Source organism: Anas platyrhynchos, chromosome W (genome assembly GCF_047663525.1).
Source record: "Anas platyrhynchos isolate ZD024472 breed Pekin duck chromosome W, IASCAAS_PekinDuck_T2T, whole genome shotgun sequence".
Taxonomy (NCBI): domain Eukaryota; kingdom Metazoa; phylum Chordata; class Aves; order Anseriformes; family Anatidae; genus Anas; species Anas platyrhynchos.
In genome coordinates this window covers 1,998,527-2,020,738 of record NC_092620.1, presented here as the reverse complement: position 1 = coordinate 2,020,738, position 22,212 = coordinate 1,998,527, and the positions used below count along the sequence as shown (strand labels likewise).

Sequence of the window (22,212 nt, the reverse complement as noted above, 5' to 3'; positions counted from 1 at the left end):
CCAGTTTGGGTCAGCTGTCCTGGGTCTGTCCCCTCCCAGCTCTTGCTGCACCCCCAGCCTACCCATTGTCAGGACAGAGCAAGAAGTTGAAACATCTTTGGCTTGGTGTAAGCACTGCTCTGCAACAATTAAAACATCGGGGTGTTATCAGCACTCTTCTCATCCTAAGCCAAAACATAGCACCCTACCAGCTACTAGGAGGAAAATTAACTCTGTCCTAACTGAAACCAGGACATCTAGCCACCCCTTATTCCATACCATTTATGTCATGCTCAGAATCACAGAATCACAGAATTTCTAGGTTGGAAGAGACCTCAAGATCATCGAGTCCAACCTCTGACCTAACGCTAACAGTCCCCACTAAACCATATCCCTAAGCTCTACATCTAAACGTCTTTTAAAGACTTCCAGGGATGGTGACTCCACCACCTCCCTGGGCAGCCTGTTCCAGTGCCTAACAACCCTTTCAGTAAAGAAGTTCTTCCTAACATCTAACCTAAAACTCCCCTGGCGCAACTTAAGCCCATTCCCCCTCATCCTGTCACCAGGCACGTGGGAGAACAGGCCATCCCCCACCTCGCTACAGCCTCCTTTGAGGTATCTGTAGAGAGCAATAAGGTCGCCCCTGAGCCTCCTCTTCTCCAGGCTAAACAAGCCCAGCTCCCTCAGCCGCTCCTCGTAGGACTTGTTCTCCAGGCTACACTCAGGTTACACTCTTTCCCGTACATTCTAATTAATCGCCATTTTCATCTATGGTATATAGCAGTCATAGTAGTGATGACATACAGTATTATATGATAATTAACATGATACAATTCAACTCATGGGCTATTCTCACCCAGTATTAAATCCCCTTGAGGTACACACCGGACCTCTCCGTTCTTTTGCATTACCCACCATGTGCATCCAGGTCCCTGAGCAAAAGCAATTCCACGAATGGGTTTGCCTTTTCCTGAGGCAGGAGTAGCCCAGACTGTCTTCCCCAGCACATTTCTCATGTGCACTACAGGAACTTTATCCCCTTCTACAGCACGTAACAGGTTTGATTGGGCAGGTCCAGCTCGGTTGGCAGATCCCCTAGTATTGACTAACCAGGTGGCCTTTGCCAAATGCGTATCCCAATTTTTGAATGTCCCAGCGCCCATTGCTTTCAATGTAGTCTTTAACAGTCCATTGTATCGTTCAACTTTCCCGGAGGCTGGTGCATGATAGGGGATGTGATACACCCACTCAATACCATGCTCTTTGGCCCAAGTGTCTATAAGGTTGTTTCGGAAATGAGTCCCATCGTCTGACTCTATTCTTTCTGGGGTGCCATGTCGCCATAGGACTTGCTTTTCAAAGCCCAGGATAGTGTTCCGGGCGGTGGCATGAGGCACAGGATATGTTTCCAGCCATCCGGTGGTTGCTTCCACCATTGTAAGTACGTGGTGCTTGCCATTGCGAGTTTGAGGGAGTGTGATATAATCAATCTGCCAGGCCTCTCCATATTTATATTTCAGCCATCGTCCTCCATACCAAAGAGGCTTTGACCGTTTGGCTTGCTTGATTGCAGCACATGATTCACAGTCATGAATAACCTGTGCTAGAGCGTCCATGGTCAGGTCCACCCCTCGATCACGAGCCCATCTGTATGTTGCATTTCTACCTTGATGGCCTGAGGTGTCATGGGCCCATCAGGCTATAAATAATTCACCTTTATGCTGCCAATCCAGGTCCACCTGAGCCACTTCAATCTTAGCAGCCTGATCCACCTGCTGGTTGTTTTGATGTTCTTCAGTAGCCCGATTCTTGGGCACATGAGCATCTACGTGGCGTACCTTTACAGCCAGGTTCTCTACCCGAGCAGCAATATCTTGCCACAATGCAGCAGCCCAGATGGGTTTGCCCCTGTGCTGCCAGTTGTTTTGCTTCCATTGCTGTAACCATCCCCACAGGGCATTTGCTACCATCCATGAATCAGTAGAGAGATAGAGAACTGGCCACCTATCTCGTTCAGCAATGTCTAAAGCCAGCTGAATGGCCTTCACTTCTGCAAACTGACTCGAGTCACCTTCTCCCTCAGCAGCTTCAGCAACTCGTCGTGTAGGACTCCATACAGCAGCCTTCCATCTCCGATGCTTTCCCACAATACGACAGGACCCATCAGTGAACAGGGCATATTTCTTCTCATTCTCTGGTAACTGGTTGTACAGTGGGGCTTCTTCAGCATGACCCACCTCCTCCTCTGATGATATCCCAAAGTATTTGCCTTCTGGCCAGTCCATAATCACTTCCAAGATTCCTGGGCGACTGGGGTTTCCTATTTGAGCCCGCTGAGTAATCAGTGCAACCCACTTGCTCCAGGTAGCATCAGTTGCATGATGCGTAGAGGGGACCCTTCCTTTGAACATCCAGCCTAGTACCGGCAGTCGGGGTGCCAGGAGGAGCTGTGCTTCAGTACTGACCACCTCCGAAGCAGATGGAACTCCTTCATATGCTGCCAATATCTCCTTTTTGGTTGGAGTGTAGCGGGCCTCAGATCCTCCGTATCCCCGACTCCAAAACCTCAGGGGCCGACCTCAAGTTTCCCCAGGTTCTTTCTGCCAGAGGCTCCAGGTGGGGCCATTCTCCCCGGCTGTGGTGTAGAGCACATTCTTTACATCTGGTCCTGTTCGGACTGGCCCAATTGGCCAGTTCATGCAGTAGCATGAACTATTTCCTGCTTGATTTGTTCAAAGGCTTGTCGTTGTTCAGGGCCCCATTCAAACTCATTCTTCTTATGGGTTACTTGGTAGAGCGCGTTTACAATCAGACTGTAATTTGGAATGTGCATTCTCTGAAACCCCACAACACCTAGGAACGTCTGTGTTTCTTTTTTGCTAGTTGGTGGAGATATAGCTGTTGTTTTGTTGATCACATCCATTGGGATTTGACGACGTCCATCTTGCCATTTTATTCCTAAAAACTGGATCTCTCGTGCAGATCCTTTGACTTTATTTTGTTTTATGGCAAAACCAGCCTTCAGAAGGATTTGGACTATTTTCTTCCCTTTCTCAAAAACTTCCTCTGCTGTGTCACCCCACACAATAATGTCATCGATGTACTGCAGGTGTTCAGGAGCTTCCCCCTGCTCCAGCACAGACTGGATCAGTCCATGGCAAATGGTAGGGCTGTGTTTCCACCCCTGGGGCAGCCGATTCCAAGCATATTGGACTCCCCTCCAAGTGAAAGCAAACTGTGGCCTGCACTCTGCTGCTAGAGGGATGGAGAAAAGTGCATTAGCGATATCAATTGTGGTGTACCACTTGGCTGCCTTCGATTCCAGTTCGTACTGGAGTTCTAGCATGTCCGGCACTGCAGCACTCAGTGGTGGCGTGACTTCGTTCAGGCCCCGATAGTCCACTGTTAGTCTCCACTCACCATTAGACTTTCGCACTGGCCATATGGGACTATTGAAAGGTGAATGAGTCTTGCTGATCACTCCTTGGCTCTCCAATTGACGAATTAGCTTATGGATGGGAATCAGGGAGTCTCGGTTAGTACGATATTGCCGCCGGTGCACAGTTGTGGTAGCGATTGGCACTTGCTGTTCTTCGACCCTCAGCAACCCCACAACAGAAGGGTCCTCTGAGAGACCAGGCAAGGTAGACAACTGTTTAATGTCCTCTGTTTCTAAGGCAGCTATGCCAGAAGCCCACCGGAACCCTTTTGGGTCCTTGAAATATCCTCTTCTAAGGTGGTCTATGCCAAGGATGCACGGAGCATCCGGGCCAGTCACAATGCGGTGCTTTTCCCACTCATTCCCAGTTAGACTCACTTCAGCCTCCGATACAGTTAACTGCTGGGATCTCCCCGTCACTCCATAAATAGAGATGGGCTCTGGCCCTTTATAGCTTCATGGCATCAGAGTACATTGTGCACCTCCCTCTCTGGGATGGGGGAGAGAAACGGGAAAGTGAAGCCTGTGAGTTGAGATAAAGACAGTTTATTAAGACAGGAAAATAATAATAACAATAATGATAATAACAATAATGATGATAATCGTACTACTACTAATAACGTGTACGAAACAAGTGATGCACAATGCAATTGCTCACCACCCGCTGACCGATGCCCAGCCTAACCCCGAGCAGTCCGGCCCCCCCTCCCCTGGCTAGCCACCCCTATATATTGTTTAGCATGATGTCAGATGGGATGGAATACCCCCTTTGGCCAGTTTGGGTCACCTGTCCTGGGTCTGTCCCCTCCCAGCTCCTGCTGCACCCCCAGCCTGCCCACTGGCAGGACAGAGCGAGAAGCTGAGATGTCCTTGGCTTGGTGTAAGCACTGCTCTACAACAATTGAAACATCAGCATGTTATCAGCACTCTTCTCATCCTAAGCCAAAACAGAGCATTCCACCAGCTACTAGGAGGAATATTAGCTGTGTCCTAACTGAAACCAGGACACATACTCAGGATTGACATTTCCCCCCCGAGAATACAAATTAGGCCTTTAGAAACGGATTCGACTGTTTTGCTAGGCCCTCAATTAAAGACTTCTTTTCCTTCTTAAAACTCCTAACCTCTCTGCTGGTAAGGGGGGAGTGGCACCGGCCCTGCATCGGCCCTGGCAGCCCACCCCCCCCACCCCCGCTCCTGCCACTCCACGCTTCCAGGCGCGACTTCTCCAGGGACAGCATCGATTGCAGTCCCTGTCTCCCCTCCTGGAGCAGCTGCCACTGCCTCCGGTGCAATATTAGGATTATAGGGAGCATAACTTGATTCCTCATCCAAAAAAGGAGTCTTATTGTTTACATATAAATTCAAAGCCTGAATTTTCATCAGACCCATATTTTGGCCAAAATTCTGAAGTTCCTTTTATTGGCTTTTTAGGCCAGACAATTATACAATTTCAAACCATTTTTTAATTATATATTTTTTAATCTTTTCCCTAGTTTTTGGATCGTTTTTCCAAATTCTTATTCTCTCCAAAAGACTATCTTTAGGCACAGTCCTGGGGTCTCCATCCCCACACTGCTGACTCTTGGAACCCTTAATCCCCATCTCTTCCTGACGTGCTGCTGTGGACTTTACCACCCGGAGGGTACCACACGCCTTCACCTAGGATTAGGACAGAGGTGAGGTGTATCGCCAAGCACCTCACTTCACCATTCTCGGGGTACTGTACACCTAAGGGCCCAAACCCCCCGAGAGTCTCTTTCGCTCGTCTCTCTTTCGCTTCATCCCTCTCCAGCCAAGGGGACTTTGTTCGTCCCCTTGCGGGACTACAGAACCTCGCGGATCGGGACTCCATGCTCGCTTTGCACTAAAAGTGCTTCTCATTCACATTCCATACAAGAGTCTCCCCGAACCCAACCCGAGGCAAGATACGGTAAAATTAAAAGATACGGAAAAAAAAGACCTTAGTCCGTGCACAGCTTCCCGGTCCAGGTTATCAGCAGTAATCCCCGTGCCTGTTCCTGATCGGGGCTGAACTATGTCTCAGCTGTGTCTGTGGTATATCAGTGCTGGCCTCCCTTCTCCCCAGAGCTTCTCAGAGCCTGTCTTCAGATTTACAGTCTCGGTCTTTTGCCGGCCATACCAAGATGACCCACCACCCCCGATGGGACCGCTGAAATCAGTGGGGTGCACCTTCCTGTCTGTGGTGGCAAGAAAGCTTCAGCAGGCGACAAGATCCCGGACGAGCCCCCAAATTATGAGAAAAATCTCAACTAATTTTCTTCAGACAGGACCTTCTGCTATTTTATTCACGATTGCAATGGTGGGCGTCCTGTCAATTAGGAGCACATTTTAGTAAACAAATCATAACCTTTTATTCCCTATTACCCGACACCTGATCACCTCCCCTGTTTCCTCATTGGCTGAGTACTACAGGTTCACAAGCTACTCGACGCTCCTCTATACCATATGTGTACAATTCTTCTTTTTTTCAACCCTTTAATTTCTCCTTTCTTATGTTTTGAGAACTTGTGATCTTTGTTTTACTGTTCCCACACTGCTCATCCTGTTTTTCTCAAGCTTCCACCTTATGTTGGAACAGTGAGGCCTTCTACTGTCCACTTATCTACTTACCATTTCTCCTTATTATGATTACACAACTACCCCGGAATACAGAAAATTAGTTCTCTACTGCAAAAACACAACTTAGTTTCTCACAGTGTTAACTCTTCATTAAAAAATGTATTTTTTCAGTGTATTGTTTCTGGAGAGTTTCTAGCGTAGAACAACAGTGTCTTGAACAGGATGAAATCTGGCAGTCAGTTCTTCTGTGCAAGATGCAGGCTCCAGTCTCTTATTGGCATCCTGATGCAAGATGAGATTGAGATGACCGGACTGCAGGATGTCTGCTTGATCTCCAGATTCCGGGTTCCTGTTACAGACTGGCTGCTTTCACAGTGATAGTTGCAGGATGAGATGAATAAGCTGCAGTTGGGCCACGTGCTTCGCATAGCACAAGTATCTTCTGCTTGAAATGTGCTTGCCTAGAAGCAAAAGGGAGCTGGATGGCTTCTAATTCAGTTGGCAAGCATTATATGCCGTAAAACTACAGAAAGTGGTCCAGCTTATTTGCGCAGCTTTGAAGAATTTCTTAGTACCTAGTAGATTTTTTCTTCTGCTGACAGCAGCAAAGTCTTTTAGCTCTTAAATACACCTGGTATTCTATGCATAGCTCATCTTCAGGGCCCTCACTGGAGTGTACAAATAACAACCTGTTGCTTATGAAGCTAGGTGTAGCTAATGCAAAGCAGACATCAAGGGGTTGTCGATCTCTTGGGACAAGAATTGAATTTACTGTTTCTTAAATAAGATCAATGAACCATTCTTTAGACATGAAAGACTGAATTAACAGTTTGTGACTTGCTGCCTTTTAAACTAATTTGCTGTTGGTTTTAAACTAATAAATTGTTTAAGCAGGTTTCAGAGTACAGAGGGAAGACTTGGTAATGCTTTTTGTTTTGTCTCTTCTTCCCGTAGGGATATGCTCCACCACCAAAAAGTGGAATTGAACAGAAGCGACCTGGGCGTCCCTTGAATATAACATCTCTAGTTAGGTTATCATCAGCAGTGCCAAACCAGATTTCCATTTCCTGGGCATCTGAAATTGGAAAGGTAAGCTGTATGTTTTGTAGGATGTGGGCAGTAGTCTGAATAACCTTGTCTAGTGTTCCTTCTAACCCACTGCCGGCAAGGCATGCGGTGTTATAAAGTGGCTGTGTTTATTTTTGATGCCAGGAAACAAAGCTAGCTCTAGAAGTACAGTAGCTTACAGTAACACACAAAACTTGCATACAGGTTGCAAAGACTTCCATATAGAGTTCACATAGATGGAGAGTATGGCTTTCTTTGAGAACTTTTTTGGGCAAGTTCGCCATTAGGGGTTGCCTGAAATATGTCAGAAATAGTCTTTTTGTGGTGTAAACACAGAACAGTTCAGACATAAAAGGGGAAGCTACTTTGTGGCCTAATGGTGTAATCATATAAACATGAGGTTATGTAGCCATGTCGTAAAGTTTTTTTCTCATTTTTTTTATGGCAATCTATTGGAGGAAGGCTTTTTAAAGTGACCAGATGTGCTAAGGCCCTGTGAGTGGGAGAGGAGACATGCATTTGCTCTTGATGTTTTTGTATTTTCTAACCAAATGATACCAAATAGTTCTACAAAAGGAATTTTTATTTTATAGGGAGAACTAGTTCATGGATATTTCCATCTTTTCTTTTGAGATTCCTTATTTTTACGTGAAAATGTCTTTCTCCGTTAAAACTGCACTTGTAAATAAAGTAAAACAGGTGGAATTTCCAGCTTGGAAAGCTCCTTGGTGGCAAGTTCCTGGAAAGTGTACAGGGAAGGTGTCAGGCTGCTAGTGCCAACTGCTCCAGAGTGATACATCTTGGTGATGCTGTGCTTGGGCCATAGTGGTGTGCGTCTGTAAGGCAGGGTATCTAAGCCACGTGCCCATTGTTAAAAAGGAAGAGTATTCCTGGAAGTTGGGGTAACTTGAGGGGGAGCTGACTTCTTGAGTGCAGATATAGGGAGTATTGGAGACCTGGGGGGGGAGAGAGAGAAAAGCATCTTCATAATGCAGTTCTTCATGGAGAGCTGCGCTGAGGGGGGGAAAGTGTGCTGGGTTTCAGTGGCAGGAGATGAAGCAGGTGGTGACAGGTGTGATACCTTTTGCTCTCCGGTCCCTGTAGGTAAATTTCTGGTTTTGAGGAAATGAGAAGTTATTGGTTTAAAAGGAATTGGCCCTTCAAATGGCCAGGTGACTGCTTAGGCCTTAGCTTTTCTAAGTAGAAGAACTTGCATAGCAGGCCTTTGCTATTCATCTTCTAAATGACACTCCATGCTGTCCCCAAGGGTGATACAGTAGGGCTTATACAGTAAGTATACAGTAGGCTGATACAGTAAGGGCTTATTAGCATCTACTTCTCTGATAGAAGAGGGCTTCTGAGGAGAGGAGGTATTTATCCCAGTCATCCTAGAGAGCTTATCAGGCTAGAGTCTGTAATATTAATCCTGTAGGCAATAAACAGTACAAAGCAGTCCATCTTTGCGAGGATAGGGAAAGCAAGACATTTGTCTTAGTGGCTTCCTGTGCATTTTGATAACTTTATCTGTTCATCTAGGTAAGAGCTGTCTCTGGTATTGCTGGTAAAGGAGGAGCAGGGTGGTAGATATTCTTAAAATTCCTGCGCAGTGTCTGGTTGTGTAAGAGCTACAAGAAGGTGGCTGGCAGGGAGTGGAAATGAGGGATTGCAGGTTGTGAGTGTTATGCAGATGAAACCATTATTATTCTGCAGTGGTGAGACTTGCAGATTCTTCTCCTCACTTGTGACCTTGGAGAGGAAATCCTGAACAAAGGAAGCTGGCAAGTGGCATGAATTAGGAAACAGCAGTAAATGCTAGGGAATATGGCCAGCCTGAGAGGAGCGGGTATGATATAACGAGGCTTGGCTTAAAAGCAGCAAGCTCAAGGTACAAAGAAATTGATGCTGTTGTGTGCCATTTGGAGGTGGTGTTTGCTCCCAAAACAACATCAATCATTTCTTTATAGCAAGTTTGTCTTTGAGCTCTGCTTTAAGATAGTGTCAGTGGAAAAAGGGAAATGTGTAGGAGATAAACACAAGAAGCTCTTACAGACTGCATGTTTTAAGAAAATGTATTGCCAGTCTAAGTCATCTTTTCAAGAAAAAGCCCAGATTGTCTCTTGGTTGTGGAGAATATTTTTTTGTAGTCAAGTCACAACTGGAGTGAGATAAATTGACTTGGATAGCAGAAGAATTCTGGCAGACTGCTGACTTTCATAGTAATGAAGTCATCTGTCAGTACTTCACAAAGTATTTCCATAACTACCAAACAAAAATTCAGTAACTTTTTGCTGTAGTGGAAGTACAGTGTTAAATCAATACTTCATCTTTAATTACTCTTTTTGTAGAATTACTCCATGTCTGTGTATCTTGTTCGTCAGCTCACTTCAGCTATGCTTTTGCAGAGGTTAAAAATGAAAGGTATCAGAAACCCCGATCATTCCAGAGCACTAAGTAAGTCAAATTTAACTTCCTGTTTTTCCTTACTGAGGGTGGTTGGCAGCTCTTTAAAACTAGAACTGGTAGTACCCAGGAGATTTGCAGCATTTTGAAAAGAAAGTCCGTGTCCAGAGTATCAAAGATTCTTTTTGCTGTTGCTGAGGTATCGTGCGTTGCTTCAGTGTAGGTCCCTAGCTAGGAGGGAGGAATACTTAGCGATTTTGTCTGAAATGTTCTCAAGAGAATTCTGAGAGCACTGCTTAGTGTAGTGGGCAGTGAGGTGCAGATAGATGGCCTAAATATGTGTTTTGTTCACCTGTATGTGCTGCTAATGGTCTTGTCTTTACACCTCACTCCCTGATGTGATGTGATGTCTCCTTGCACATTGGGTAGAGTTTGCTCTACTAAACATTGTGGCCAGAACTGCATCTGCTGCACATCAAAACAGTCTCACGATGCCTGTGAAGCTATTCTTATATGGTATTTGCTCTGAACTAGCTTCCTTAAATGCTCAGGGCTTCTTAGATAGCTGGAAACAAAGTATATGTACTAGAGAATCAAGATTAGCATTTTAAGTAGTTGTGCCCATCTCTAACTTCTTAATTTATTTTGGTAGTTAAAGAAAAACTAACGGCAGATCCTGATAGTGAGATTGCCACAACCAGTCTGCGGGTTTCTCTGATGTGTCCTGTAAGTAAGGCTGGAAATTACCATATACAGATTTGTGTTTTCATCTTTAGTGCAGAGTTGGTCTGCTTTTAAAACACCCTGCTTCAGAAACTTAACTGGCTTTTGTTATACTGATTCATTAATGCAAATGAGGAGAAGAACCAACTATAGTTTAGACCTGTGAATACTTAAGCTGTAATGCAGTCAGAGTCAAGTTGCTACTTGTGTGTATATTGAGGCCTTTAAAAGTAAAAGGAGCGATTTTGTGCATGGAGGCATTGAGCCTACCTGGGAAGGGTGATAGAATAATTAAAGGGCACAGTGAGAAACAGAACTTCAGACCTCCTGGTCCCGGTGATATTGCTTTTACTGCCAGCTACTATAAAGGAAACAAACAGATCACCTAGTAACAAGGTGGTGCTGCCTTGGGTTTTCTCTTTCCAGGTAGAAACTGACCTTGTGTTTGTGACTGGTCTGTTTAAGTCTTATGCTGAGATGGGTATAATGCCATTCTCAGTCTAACATAACTATAGTTCACAAAATAATCAAACCTTGAGGTATTTGGCAAAAAATGACAAAGGGGGTGCTTCAGTAGGTCTTCCTATTAAAAAATAAAATCCTAGAAATAATGTTGATGCAGGTCCACTTGAAATGTTTCTGACAGTTCTTAACTTAGTCATAAGACTTTGAGGACTGCTGTATTGTTCACTCAGGTACTTTGTATGTGCTTTGGAGTGGATTTGCATGCAGTGACCTAGTGTTGGGCACTCTATAATGAGAAGTGACTGTTACCTTGCTGGTTGCATCTGATTTCATTGTTAGCTATCCAGGTCTACTTTGCTTTCTTTTCTTTTGACATTCTTTAAATGCACCTCCTGCAGCTGGGAAAAATGAGACTGACAATCCCATGCCGGGCTGTTACTTGCACACACCTGCAATGTTTTGATGCTGCTCTTTATCTTCAAATGAATGAGAAGAAGCCTACCTGGATCTGTCCTGTCTGCGACAAGAAGGCAGCTTATGAGAGCCTAATACTAGATGGGTGAGAGACTGGGCTTGCAGAGTACAAAATTACTTCACATTTTTCATGTTGTACTAATTGTTTTTGTGACCTGAGGTTTAGCCATTTCTATTCTTGTTCTCAAAAGTACATTAGACTGTGAGGAACCATTAGAATCCTTTTGTTTCTATTCCCATGTAGCAAACTGCAAGAAATCATCTTGTAACTGCATCATCAAACTCCTGAGCCTCAGCATATCCTCTCTGGAGAAAATCAAATGTGACACCTACGGATGTCTCTCTTTTACATGAACTATCTGTGAGGCTATTAACTCTTAAAATTTAGCTTATAAACTGTGTAAAACTTGATTGAAAGGGTGATTGCTTCTACTGCTGTATGGGAATCTCTAAACTGCGATAATGTTGGAGTAGAACATGGGTAGGTTGGGATCATTTGATTTTGATGTATGGATGTCTGCAAAGGCTGTAACTACAGGTCTTCAGGGAAGACAAATTAGGGGGAGAGTATGTACTGTAGGTCAGTGTCGATTGTAATCAACTTCTTAACTGTCTCATTTTTGCTTAGGAAAAGACTGGAATCAAAATCACTTAACTTTATTTTTCAGGCTCTTTATGGAAATCCTTAATGAATGTTCAGACGTGGATGAGATTAAATTCCAAGAAGATGGTTCCTGGTGCCCCATGAGGCCTAAAAAAGATGCTGTGAAAGTTTCAAGTCCACAGTGCACCAAAATAGAAAGTGAGTATGTCTTGGATATCGGTTGCAAACAACCAGAAAAGCTTAATGCCTTGAGACTTAATTGTAGCTGGGATAATGGGTATGGATGTTGATGTTTTTTGTGGGATGTGTGCGAAGTAACTTATTTAAACTAAAAAGAAAGGATTGTATCTCTAAAAATGTGCATTTGTGGGTTTTGTCTCTATTCTTTATAGTAGCACTTTAAAAAAGTTGCTCTTGTTGTAGGTCCTTAAACTTAAGTGAAGATTAAAGCTCGTGCTCAATAATTCTCACACAGAATACTACTACTAATATTACTAATAAAACTGTTCCTGGGCCATGATGGCCTCTGCAATGGTCAGGAAGATGAGCTAAAATAGTATTTTGAGATGCTGGTTCTGCTGCAAATTGAAACTGCTGATGTCAATGGCCTTTTTTAAAAAAAGTGGTATTTTATTTTCTGGTTTAGGTTCCAGTGTTGTTAGCAAACCATGTTCTGTGACAGTGGCCAATGAGGTAAACAAGAAGAAAGTTGATGTGATTGACTTGACAATTGAAAGCTCTTCTGACGAAGATGATGATCCTCCTGCCAAAAGGAAGTGTATATTTATGTCTGAAGCACAAGGAAGCCCAACCAAAGGGTTTGTCAATTTTAAAGTTAGTTATTTTGTAATGTCTCAGATAAACTGATGTGTAGACATATGGGATGCAGGTCTACTTCCCCTTCTTTACATGGGGGATTTTGGGCCCTTGCTTTGCCAGGGGAGGCCCGGGACAGCAGTGTGACCAGGCAGCACCTGCCAGCTCTTGTGAGAGAGACTGACAGGGAGTGGGCATTGCCAGGGCAACAGCCCCATGCCCTCTGCCTAGAAACTGCCTCCAGGAGGGCAGTGATGTTCACTGCCCACTGCAAGCAGGGAGGGGCAACCAGTGTGTGAGAACCACCCACAGTGTGCTGCAGCGGTGGGTGTGAGAGCTCATGTGGCGGGGCACAGGGATTCTGTCCCTCCTCCCTTTTGAGTTCATCCTATCTAGTGGCAGTCTCTGTGACCACAGTTTTTACCATGGTCTCAACCAGGCAGAGAGCTTGCCCCAAAAAGACTGTGCTGACCCAAATGGAGGGGCTGTCCAGAGCTGTCTGGACACATACAGGTCTCTGGCTGCAGGGAGTGCCAGAGCCTGCTGCTGATGGGGGAGGGTGGCAGGTATTCCACCTGTGTGAGGTGTGAGCAGGTGGAAGATCTGGTCAGCATGATGGCAGAGATGAAAGAGCAGGTTAAGAGACTGAGGGCGATCAGGGACTCTGAGCAGGAGATGAACTGGTAGAGTAGCTCCCTGGTGTGCCAGAGGGAGAGGTGCCAGGGATATACCTCACAATTGGTGCTTGACCCCCTGCCCTGCTCCTGTTGGACAGAGGAGGGGGACCTGAGGAATGGAGAGAGTCCCTGCTCGGCATCGTGGGTGAACACCCCCACTTCCCTCGCGTCCCCAGGTCCCCCTAAGCAATAGGTTTGTAGCATTGAACATTGAAGGGGGAGGTAAGTGGGGAGGTGCGGGAAGGTTCCCCAAAGAGGTTACTAAGGACAAGGCAGTAGACTCCATGCATTCAGGCTGCCTCTGCCAGGAAAGAAAGAAGGGTGGTTGTGGTAGGTGACTCCCTTCGCAGAGGAATGGAGGGTCCCATTTACAGACCAGACCCGGACCTGAGCCATAGGGAAGTGTGCTGCCTACCTGGGGCCCGGGTCAGGGACATAACTAGAAAACTCCCAGAGCTGGTTCACCCCACTGATTATTACCTATTACTCATAGTTCAAGTGGACAGTGATTAAATCACTCAGAGAAGCCTGTGAACTATGAAGAGAGTGAACTATGAAGAGAGATTTCAGGGGTTTAGGGTGAATAGTTCAAGGAGTGGGAGCGCAAGTCATGTTTTGTTCTATTTCTTCTGGGGAGGTGAAGGACATGGAGAGGGCTAGGAAAACACAGGTAATGAATAATTGGCTGAGAGGCTGGTGTTGAGACAGGAACTTTGGGTTCTTTGACCATGGGGCAGTTTACTTGACCCCGGCTTGTACTTGACCCCTGGCTTGTTGTCGATTAATGGAACTCACCTGTCCCAAAAGGGGAAATGAATCCTAGTGCAGGAGCTAGCAGGACTTGTGGAGAGAGCTTTAAACTAACTGTGACAGGGGAAGGGGGTAAAAACAGGGCTCACCAGAGAAGTGCATAGGGGAACAATGCTGAAGCTGGTAGTGAGGCAGATGTCTCATCTGAAGTGCATCTATACCAATGCATGCATCATGGACAACAAACAGGAGGAGCTAGAAGTGATTGTGTGAGAGGCTAACTTCAACCTAGTTGCAATAACTGAAACATGGTGGGATCACTCCTACGACTGGAGTACTGTGATGGATGGCTACAAGCTCTTCAGAAGGGATAGACAAGGTAGGAAGGGTGGTGGTGTGGCTCTTTAATATAAAGTGTTTTGATGTTGAAGAGCTTGCGGTTGGGAATGATAAAGTTGAGTGTCTATGGATAAGAATCAGGGGGAAGGCCTGTAGGGGTGACATCTTGGTGGGGGTCTGTTATAGACCACCTAATCAGGATGAAGAGATGGATGAGGCATTCTATGAGCAGCTTGCAATAGTTACACGATCGCCAGCACTCATTCTCATGGGAGGCTTCAACTTCCCTGATATATGCTGGAAGTATAACACTGCGCAGAGGAAGCAGTCCAGGAGGTTTCTAGAGTGTGTGGAAGATAGCTTCCTGACACAGCTGGCTCAAGAGCCTACCAGGGGAGGTGCACTGCTCTGCAACAATTAAAACATCGGGGTGTTATCAGCACTCTTCTCATCCTAAGCCAAACATAGCATTCTACCAGCTACTAGGAAGAAAATTAACTCTGTCCTAACTGAAACCATGACAGTGGGAATAGAGAAAGACTTTAACTGGCTGCATGTTCCTAGGGAGCTGAGCTTAGCTTGGGTTCAGCTGTGAGCAAAGATGGGTTTGATGCTTAACTCTTGTGTTGGTATTCTGTGCTCCAGGGGTTGAATAATGTCAGTTGCATCCTTGGCAAGACAGGTTATCCCTGAGGAACAGTGATGTGGAGAAACTTAGTGCCCTTCTCCTGGCTCAGACTACATGTGCATCCCTCCCAGGGCGCTCTGCAGATACAGAGAGCCACTTCTGATCCCAAACGGACTGTTGTCAATGACTCCAGCACTGTACTTTGTTTTAATACCAACTTGCTCTTATGTCACAGCTGCTGTTGAGAGCCAAGATGTGATCATGTTATTATGAAGACTGTTATGAAAGAGGAAATTAGAGTGGAGTACTGTGTAGTGAGTAGCCACACTGTAGTTGTGCTGGAACACAGTGACTGTGTGAAGGAGTGCACAGCTGTGCATAAATTCTCTTCTGTAACTAATGGCCAGGCTGTTTGTAACATCCCATGCTGTTTAAAACAGGGTTCTCATGTATCAGCCATCTACTGTCAGACTGCCCAGTGTGACAACGGTTGATACTGCTGCTATTCCTCCTTCGTTAACAGACTACTCAGTGCCATTCCATCGCCCACCAATATCTAGTATTTCCTCGGACTTGCCAGGTAGGTGGTGGCTATTTTTCACGTGCATTCTGACAGCCTTATTAAATCTCTGGGGTGGGTAAAAACAAGAAATGGAGATCAGTTTTTTTAAATGGGACAAGACTGTATGTAGTATTGCACTGATGTGATGTCTAGACAAGTTTAGTACAAGCTGTCTTCCCAGTGTGAAACTATGCTTCAACAGTGATGTGAAAGACTTTGCTTCTGAGGTACACCCTGACACTGGTGCTCTGAAACGGCAGCCAGAAACACTTCTTGCTGTATTCAGTTAGACTTTATGTAAACGTCCAATTGTTATGTGTGGTAGATGTGAGGGAGAATAGCTGCTTATTTAAATTCTAGAAATATAATGGCACTGACTCATCCCAGCCGTTAATGTAGAGATTTCTGCTAGCTGATTCTAGTGGTGCTCTGTCTAGACTGTATGAAAAAGGTTAAGGTGAGCTACAATATGTAAGCTGACCTCTATTGACTTTCTTTACCTAGACATACCCTAAATGCCTATGATGTATTCTTCAACACTGCTGCTAAATATCAGACAAAAGGTGGGGATAATGATTGTTTTCTATCCTGGCTCCTTGAAAAGAATTGTGTAGGGGGACTCTGGGGGTTCTCTTTGCTGGCCGTAGTGAACACAGAGCCCAGGAAACAGTGACTTGTGACAAGAGGTGTCACATGGGCCTCCTGTACTTCCCTCACCCACTCTGTTGCCTGTCTTCATTTTTCCCCTGCAACATCTCTGGGTTTTTTCCTCTTTTTTCAGTACCAGTTTGGCAAGGGGATGGATATCCTTCCCCTTGTTTCTCTGTTGCCTTACTGCTCCCTACCTCCACTTCTCCCTTGGTGAGAAATCCATAGTATTTCCAAATTGGATAGGAGACTAATCTGAGAGAACAGAAGCTTAGAACTGTTTTGTTTATCTTGTACATCTCTATCAATTGAAGTTTGAGAGTATTCATGACCAAAAGCTGTGAATTCTATAAAAGCAGCTGGGCTTAAATCTCCTTCAAAACTTTTCTATGACTTTCTCTGATGGAGGAAAGGAGAGATGCTGCTGGCCAGAACAGACCTGGAGGGTAATGAGAGAGGGAGGGAGGAAGCTTACCATTTCTTTCTGTTGACATAGTGAACACAAGGCCAAGATTTCAAAACAAAAAAAAGGCTGTGATTTTTCATTGGTTTCATATTTTTAAACATCTTGCCTTAAATGCTTATACACTAATGATGTATAAGATGGACACTAGTTCTCGCTGCTCATAGAGGATATACCTTGAACTACTTGTAGTTTCCTCTTCATTCCTTTTATCTGTCTAGACACAAAGCGGGGATGATATTAGAAAAGTTTCCTTATTGGCTGCCCATGGGTGGAGGAAGAGACCTGCTGCTTGTTTTTGGACTTGTGCATGTTGTGACTTTACTTCATTCCAGCATCTTTAATGTGATGACACTCTTCATGTCCCAGTTTGGCCAAGTCAGGTACAATATGCAGTGAAACTTGCATTATGAACCAACAGCTCCAACTGGCAACCTCCATCTAAGCAACCACATTGAACCACCCTGCAATATCCAGTGAATGCATTGCAATATCCAGTGAATACATTGTCATTCTCATTCTTAAAAAGAGACACTTGTACTAGAAAACATGTTTTGCTGCTGCCTGAAGTAATTAAGAGTTGGTGTTACAGTGATATACTTCATTTAGAAACTGTATAGCAATTGCAAAATCTGTTCTACAAAAACAACAAAGTTCCTTAAACTTCTTCTTTATGAAGAGAATAAAGATGCATCAGTTTATTATCCTTCTTCTTTCTAGGTCTGGATTTTCTTTCAATAATCCCAGTTGATTCACAGGTATGTTTGTGAACTGCTGTGGGCTTAACTTCTAAGCCTGTTTTTTTGACATACTGATCAAGTAACTCTCAGGATGTTGTCATCCATATTGTGCTTGCGATCCACTTGCTTAGACCTAACCACAGACCAGGAAAATGCATTTGCCCAACAAGAGGTGGTAAAAAGAAAAGAGGCATTAAGAAAGGATTCAGTTTGACTTCACTGTGATAAATTCAAGCACAGGAAACTACTGATAGTTTATCTTTGCCTTACAGAAGCAGATACTTGCACACATGCTGCTGCCATGAATACAACCATGCATTCATGCTCTTAGTTCACACTGTATCTGCAGGCCAGATTGACTTTTGTAAACATACTTCACTGCTGTTTCTGTTTCTGTTGGTTTTAATATTAGTTGTGGATTGAGTTCTAATGATGGGATCTTCATTAGTTTGGGCACGTTACTGAACACTTTCACAAGTCCCTCAGTGTGATTACTTGATGCCTCACTTATAATCCAAAGCCAATGGAGTTTATGGAAATTTTGTAGGTCAAAAGTAACCAGTTAGTGCTTTTCCTTCCATGGAAACAAACTTTACACAATTAAGAATGTAAGAATCTAGTTACAGTAAGTATCACAGATGGACTACAGCCTTCAAGGGGGGAATGCTGTCTCCTTAACTAAGATAGTATTCAACCTGGGGCCTTGTAAGAGCAGAGCTGAGGGAGAGAATCACCTCCCTTGATCTGCTGGCCACCTTGAGTTGTAGCCTGGGATATAATTGGCTTTCTGGGCTGCAAGTACACTGCTAGCTCGTATCTAGCTATTCATTCACTAGCACTCCCAAGTCCTTCTCAGCAGGGCTGCTCTCAACCTATTCATCCCCTAGTCTGTGCTGATATTGGGGATCACCCTGACCCATGTGCAGGACCTTGGTCTGCTCCTTAAGCCTGTCAAGGTACCTCTGGATGGCATCCCATCTTTCTAGTGCATCAAATGCACCTTTGAGCTTGGTGTTACCTGTGATTTGCTGAGGGTGCACTCCATCCCACTATGTCATTAATGAAGATACTAAATAGTACTGGTTCAAGTATGGTCTCTTAGGGGATGCCATTCATTACAGGTTTCCAGTTGGATGCTATGGGGGATGCTATAGTGTTTCCTAATGTGCCAGTAAATGCTCAAGCTAGCCTGTTCACAGGAGATATAACAGGGAGGAAGAGGAAGGAAGAGTTTGTGCTACCACCCCTGCTTGCTTACTGTTTTGCAGAGCTCTGGTCTTGCTGTGCATGTGTTAATGAAGTTCTGCTAGTAACCCGTTTTGTACCTGTAGGGAAGATGTATCTTCAAAGCATATATTTCCCTTGTGCAGTTAGTCTCTTCATTCTTCATTGTTTGTTTCAAACAGTACTGTCCTCCTATGTTTTTGGATAGTCTCACCTCAACCTTAACAAGCAGCACACCTGGCAGCATCATCACATCAACCAGTCACCACGAAAGCAGCATGCACATTAGCTCCTCCAGCAGGAGCAAGACAGGAGTTATAACCAGCAGTGGAGGCAGTGCTCCTGACATCATCTCACTGGACTGAAACAAGAGGCAGCCTTGGAACTCCAGGAGAAATTGCACAGAGCTGCTTGTTGTATCTCTGGAACTTCAGCATCTCAGAAGTTACACTGATATTTATTGAAAGGATATGCCTTCTGGAAATGGAGTAAACTCATCTACACTAGGAACAGAAGTGATAGACTTTTTTTTTCTTGCTTGCTAAATATCTGGTAGAGAAAAGGCCCCTTCAAAACATACTTTTATGCTTCTGGCTTGTTCTGGGGAAACTGACTTTTTGTTGTTAGATAGAGTCCACAAATGGGTTTTAATTTTGTTGTAAAACACAGCAATAATGTAAAAAACTTTTTTAAATAAAAAAGGCACTTAACCACTCTAGAACAACAACCTGGACAATGATGCAGAAGTGTATGCATTGGTGAATTTTTAATATTTTCACTGGGGCCTGTAATAAACTTCATTTAAGAAAATGAAGCTTTGTGAAATAGCCATGACTTGTGTTTTATGTTTTCTGCTCCCCGCTTTTCCCTTACTGGGGAAAGTAGGGAAAGCCTCTGAAACTGTGTGTTTTTTTCCTTGATTTCATGTTGTTCACAACTGTAACACACTCCAAACTGTGACTTCTTCCTCTTTAATGTGTTTTGAGCTGGGGGAGGGAACAAACTATCTATGGAAGCCTTGCATTATACACATTATACAATCTCTGTGTGCTGCCATGTCAGAAGTGGGACACCTTCCCATCACCACCAGAACCCCCAAAGTATGCAGTTGAACCATAGTTGAGTTTCTGGTTTGGTAACGTTAAGAGGTGATAGAAAGAAAACCTTTCGACTTCTTAAAGTCCTTGGTGCCCTTCTGTGCCATTACCAGTGACGTGCATGCTTTCTATGGTACCTGTATGGAGTCTGTAGTGATTACTTTCTCCAGAGTGGAAGTGTTTTCTAGGACGGCTTTGCCACTTCAGTAACTGCTTGGGCATGCTGCAGTCTGACTTGCCACAGTGGAATCATGGCTTTTGGGAAGAGAAAAAGCTGTAGATGCACACTGCTCCCACCAAACTGGAACTGTTTAGGGTTTAATAATGCTTTGTCCTACAGTAGAAAAGACATGATTAAAAGGCCATGTAATCAACTAGGAATAATTTCCTCCTCCTTTTTTACTCCGAATCAGCTGCTTTGTTCAGTATATGCGGTGTCTCCCTGCATGTTTCTAAGGGTAATTTTGGCAGTACTGTATTGGAAGAGATTACAGACCAGGAAAATCAAGTAATTTCCATAGAGCTGGAATAATGATATTGTCTGTATATGTTGACATAGCAACTTTTCCATGCATTGTTTCTGAGTAACTGTATTTGAGATTACTCTTTTGCCTAGTTATCAGTGTTCATTTTGCCCTGATTTTGTTCTGTATTTTTGTATTTCTTTAGTCAGATGTCTGGTGCTTTTTGCCTTCTATTACTGTTACAGTATTTGAACTAAGTATATGGATAAGAAATATTGAAGCAGGATGTATTGTATCTCTTGTTTGTCCTGTAATTCCATCTGTAATGCTGCATTGCTATTCTTCATTGCCTTTTCATTACCTTTCACATCAATCTTCAATTCACCTGTTGGTCTTATTGCATCAATTTTCTTCTCATTTCCTTATCTGTTAAATTTTTGTACCTGTTAAGGATCAGTTTTTAGCATGATTTATTTCCAATAAAGCCATGCGACTCATGACATTTTTTCCTAATGCCCTGCAGCTGATCAGTGCTCTCTGCATCACAACTGCACAGTAACTTGAACTAGAAATAGAGGGGGGGAGAGATTTGAAAGCCACTGTGAATAAACTGTTTAAAACTTACCTGTTACTGAAGATGCTGTTTGTACTATTAATTTGCAAACTGACCGGCTGAAGTGAGGTAAGCATCTGTGGTGGTTTTACTCGGGTGGGCAGCTGAGTTCCACCATGGCCGCTCTCTCACTCCCCCTCCTCAAAGAGGAAGGGAGAGAAAATATGACACAAAGAGCTCAAGGGTTGAGATAAGGATGACTTAATTAAAGGGAAAAGGGAGAGGGAAGAAAAAACAAAACAAAAAAAAGGCTGTGCAGAAGCACAGGGAGAGAGGGGAAAAAGAGTTATTCTCTTATTTCCTTGTTTGTGTTTTTTGTTTGTTTGTTTGTTTAAACAGAAATATGCACCTAAAATAATTTTCTATCAATTTTAACAGCTGTAAACATGTATATGTCTTTACAGAAGATGCTTCAGACAACATTAAAGTAGTTTGGCACTGCTCCCTTATCTAAGCCAGCATTATTTTGATAACGGTCACTCAGGGGCTTTGTAAATTTTATATATTGTTTTCTGCTCCATAATTTTACACCATCATTATAGCAATTTAAAGGGGCAGGCAGGTCCAGCCTATCCAGATCCTCACAGAATCACAGAATCACAGAATTTCTAGGTTGGAAGAGACCTCAAGATCATCGAGTCCAACCTCTAACCTAACACTAACAGTCTCCACTAAACCATATCCCTAAGCTCTACATCTAAACGTCTTTTGAAGACTTCCAGGGATGGTGACTCCACCACCTCCCTGGGCAGCCTGTTCCAATGTCTAACAACCCTTTCAGTAAAGAAGTTCTTCCTAACATCTAACCTAAAACTCCCCTGGTGCAACTTAAGCCCATTCCCCCTCGTCCTGTCACCAGGCACGTGAGAGAACAGGCCAACCCCCACCTCACTACAGCCTCCTTTAAGGTATCTGTAAAGAGCAAAGTTTACATTAATGTAAACTTCATGCACATTTTTCTCCCACTTGACTGAATGTTCTCCTACAGGCTGTTCATATAGTCTGCGATAGGATGGTATTGGAGTTGTAAAATCCCTGATCCGTGCCTAAAAATAACAAAGCCTTACCCTCCAGTTGGGATAATCATATCCCCTTTTGTAAAAGTAGAAGGAGAAGATATATGGAGTGACCATTATAAAAAACATGGATGTGAAATGTCAGTTTTATGGGTTTAGTTGATTGGTGGTTTAAGAAGTCATTAAGACAGTGGTATTGCTTGAGTTTGAGATGAAAACAACTTTAAGTCATGGTGAAGGAAAGGAGAGCACAGAAGCACAGTGAGAGAGGAGCAAGGCCAGACAGTACTGGAGAGAAAGGCAAAGAGAAGGGAAATCTACATCCAACTTTAAGGGACTGGAAGGACCACAGGCCCTAAAGCTCTGTGTTATACCACAACAGGCAACATCATCAATCAAGGGGGTTTAGAGGCAGGCCTCAGTAAGTGGCCTCAAAA

The 22,212-nt window shown here is 44.0% G+C and overlaps 1 protein-coding gene across 16 annotated transcripts in view; it reads left to right on the top strand.

Moving 5' to 3' along the window:
- Nucleotides 1–20,770, top strand: part of LOC101789923 (E3 SUMO-protein ligase PIAS2) — a 51,837-nt gene extending 31,067 nt beyond the window's left edge. Inside the window, exons 6-15 of one of the 16 annotated variants that reach the window (XR_005261418.2) lie at nucleotides 6,959–7,093; nucleotides 9,418–9,523; nucleotides 10,125–10,198; nucleotides 11,059–11,219; nucleotides 11,803–11,936; nucleotides 12,385–12,556; nucleotides 15,389–15,528; nucleotides 16,015–16,073; nucleotides 17,342–17,379; nucleotides 18,768–18,785. Coding sequence is in view for 11 of the 16 variants with exons in the window: in XM_038169517.2 (XP_038025445.1) it covers nucleotides 6,959–7,093; nucleotides 9,418–9,523; nucleotides 10,125–10,198; nucleotides 11,059–11,219; nucleotides 11,803–11,936; nucleotides 12,385–12,556; nucleotides 15,389–15,528; nucleotides 17,342–17,379; nucleotides 18,768–18,950 (1,143 nt within the window). In the remaining 5 variants the exon portion in view is untranslated. The other 15 variants (XR_011805582.1, XR_011805581.1, XR_011805583.1 and 12 more) reach the window with 15 other exon arrangements.
- The last annotated feature ends 1,442 nt before the right edge of the window (nucleotides 20,771–22,212 follow it).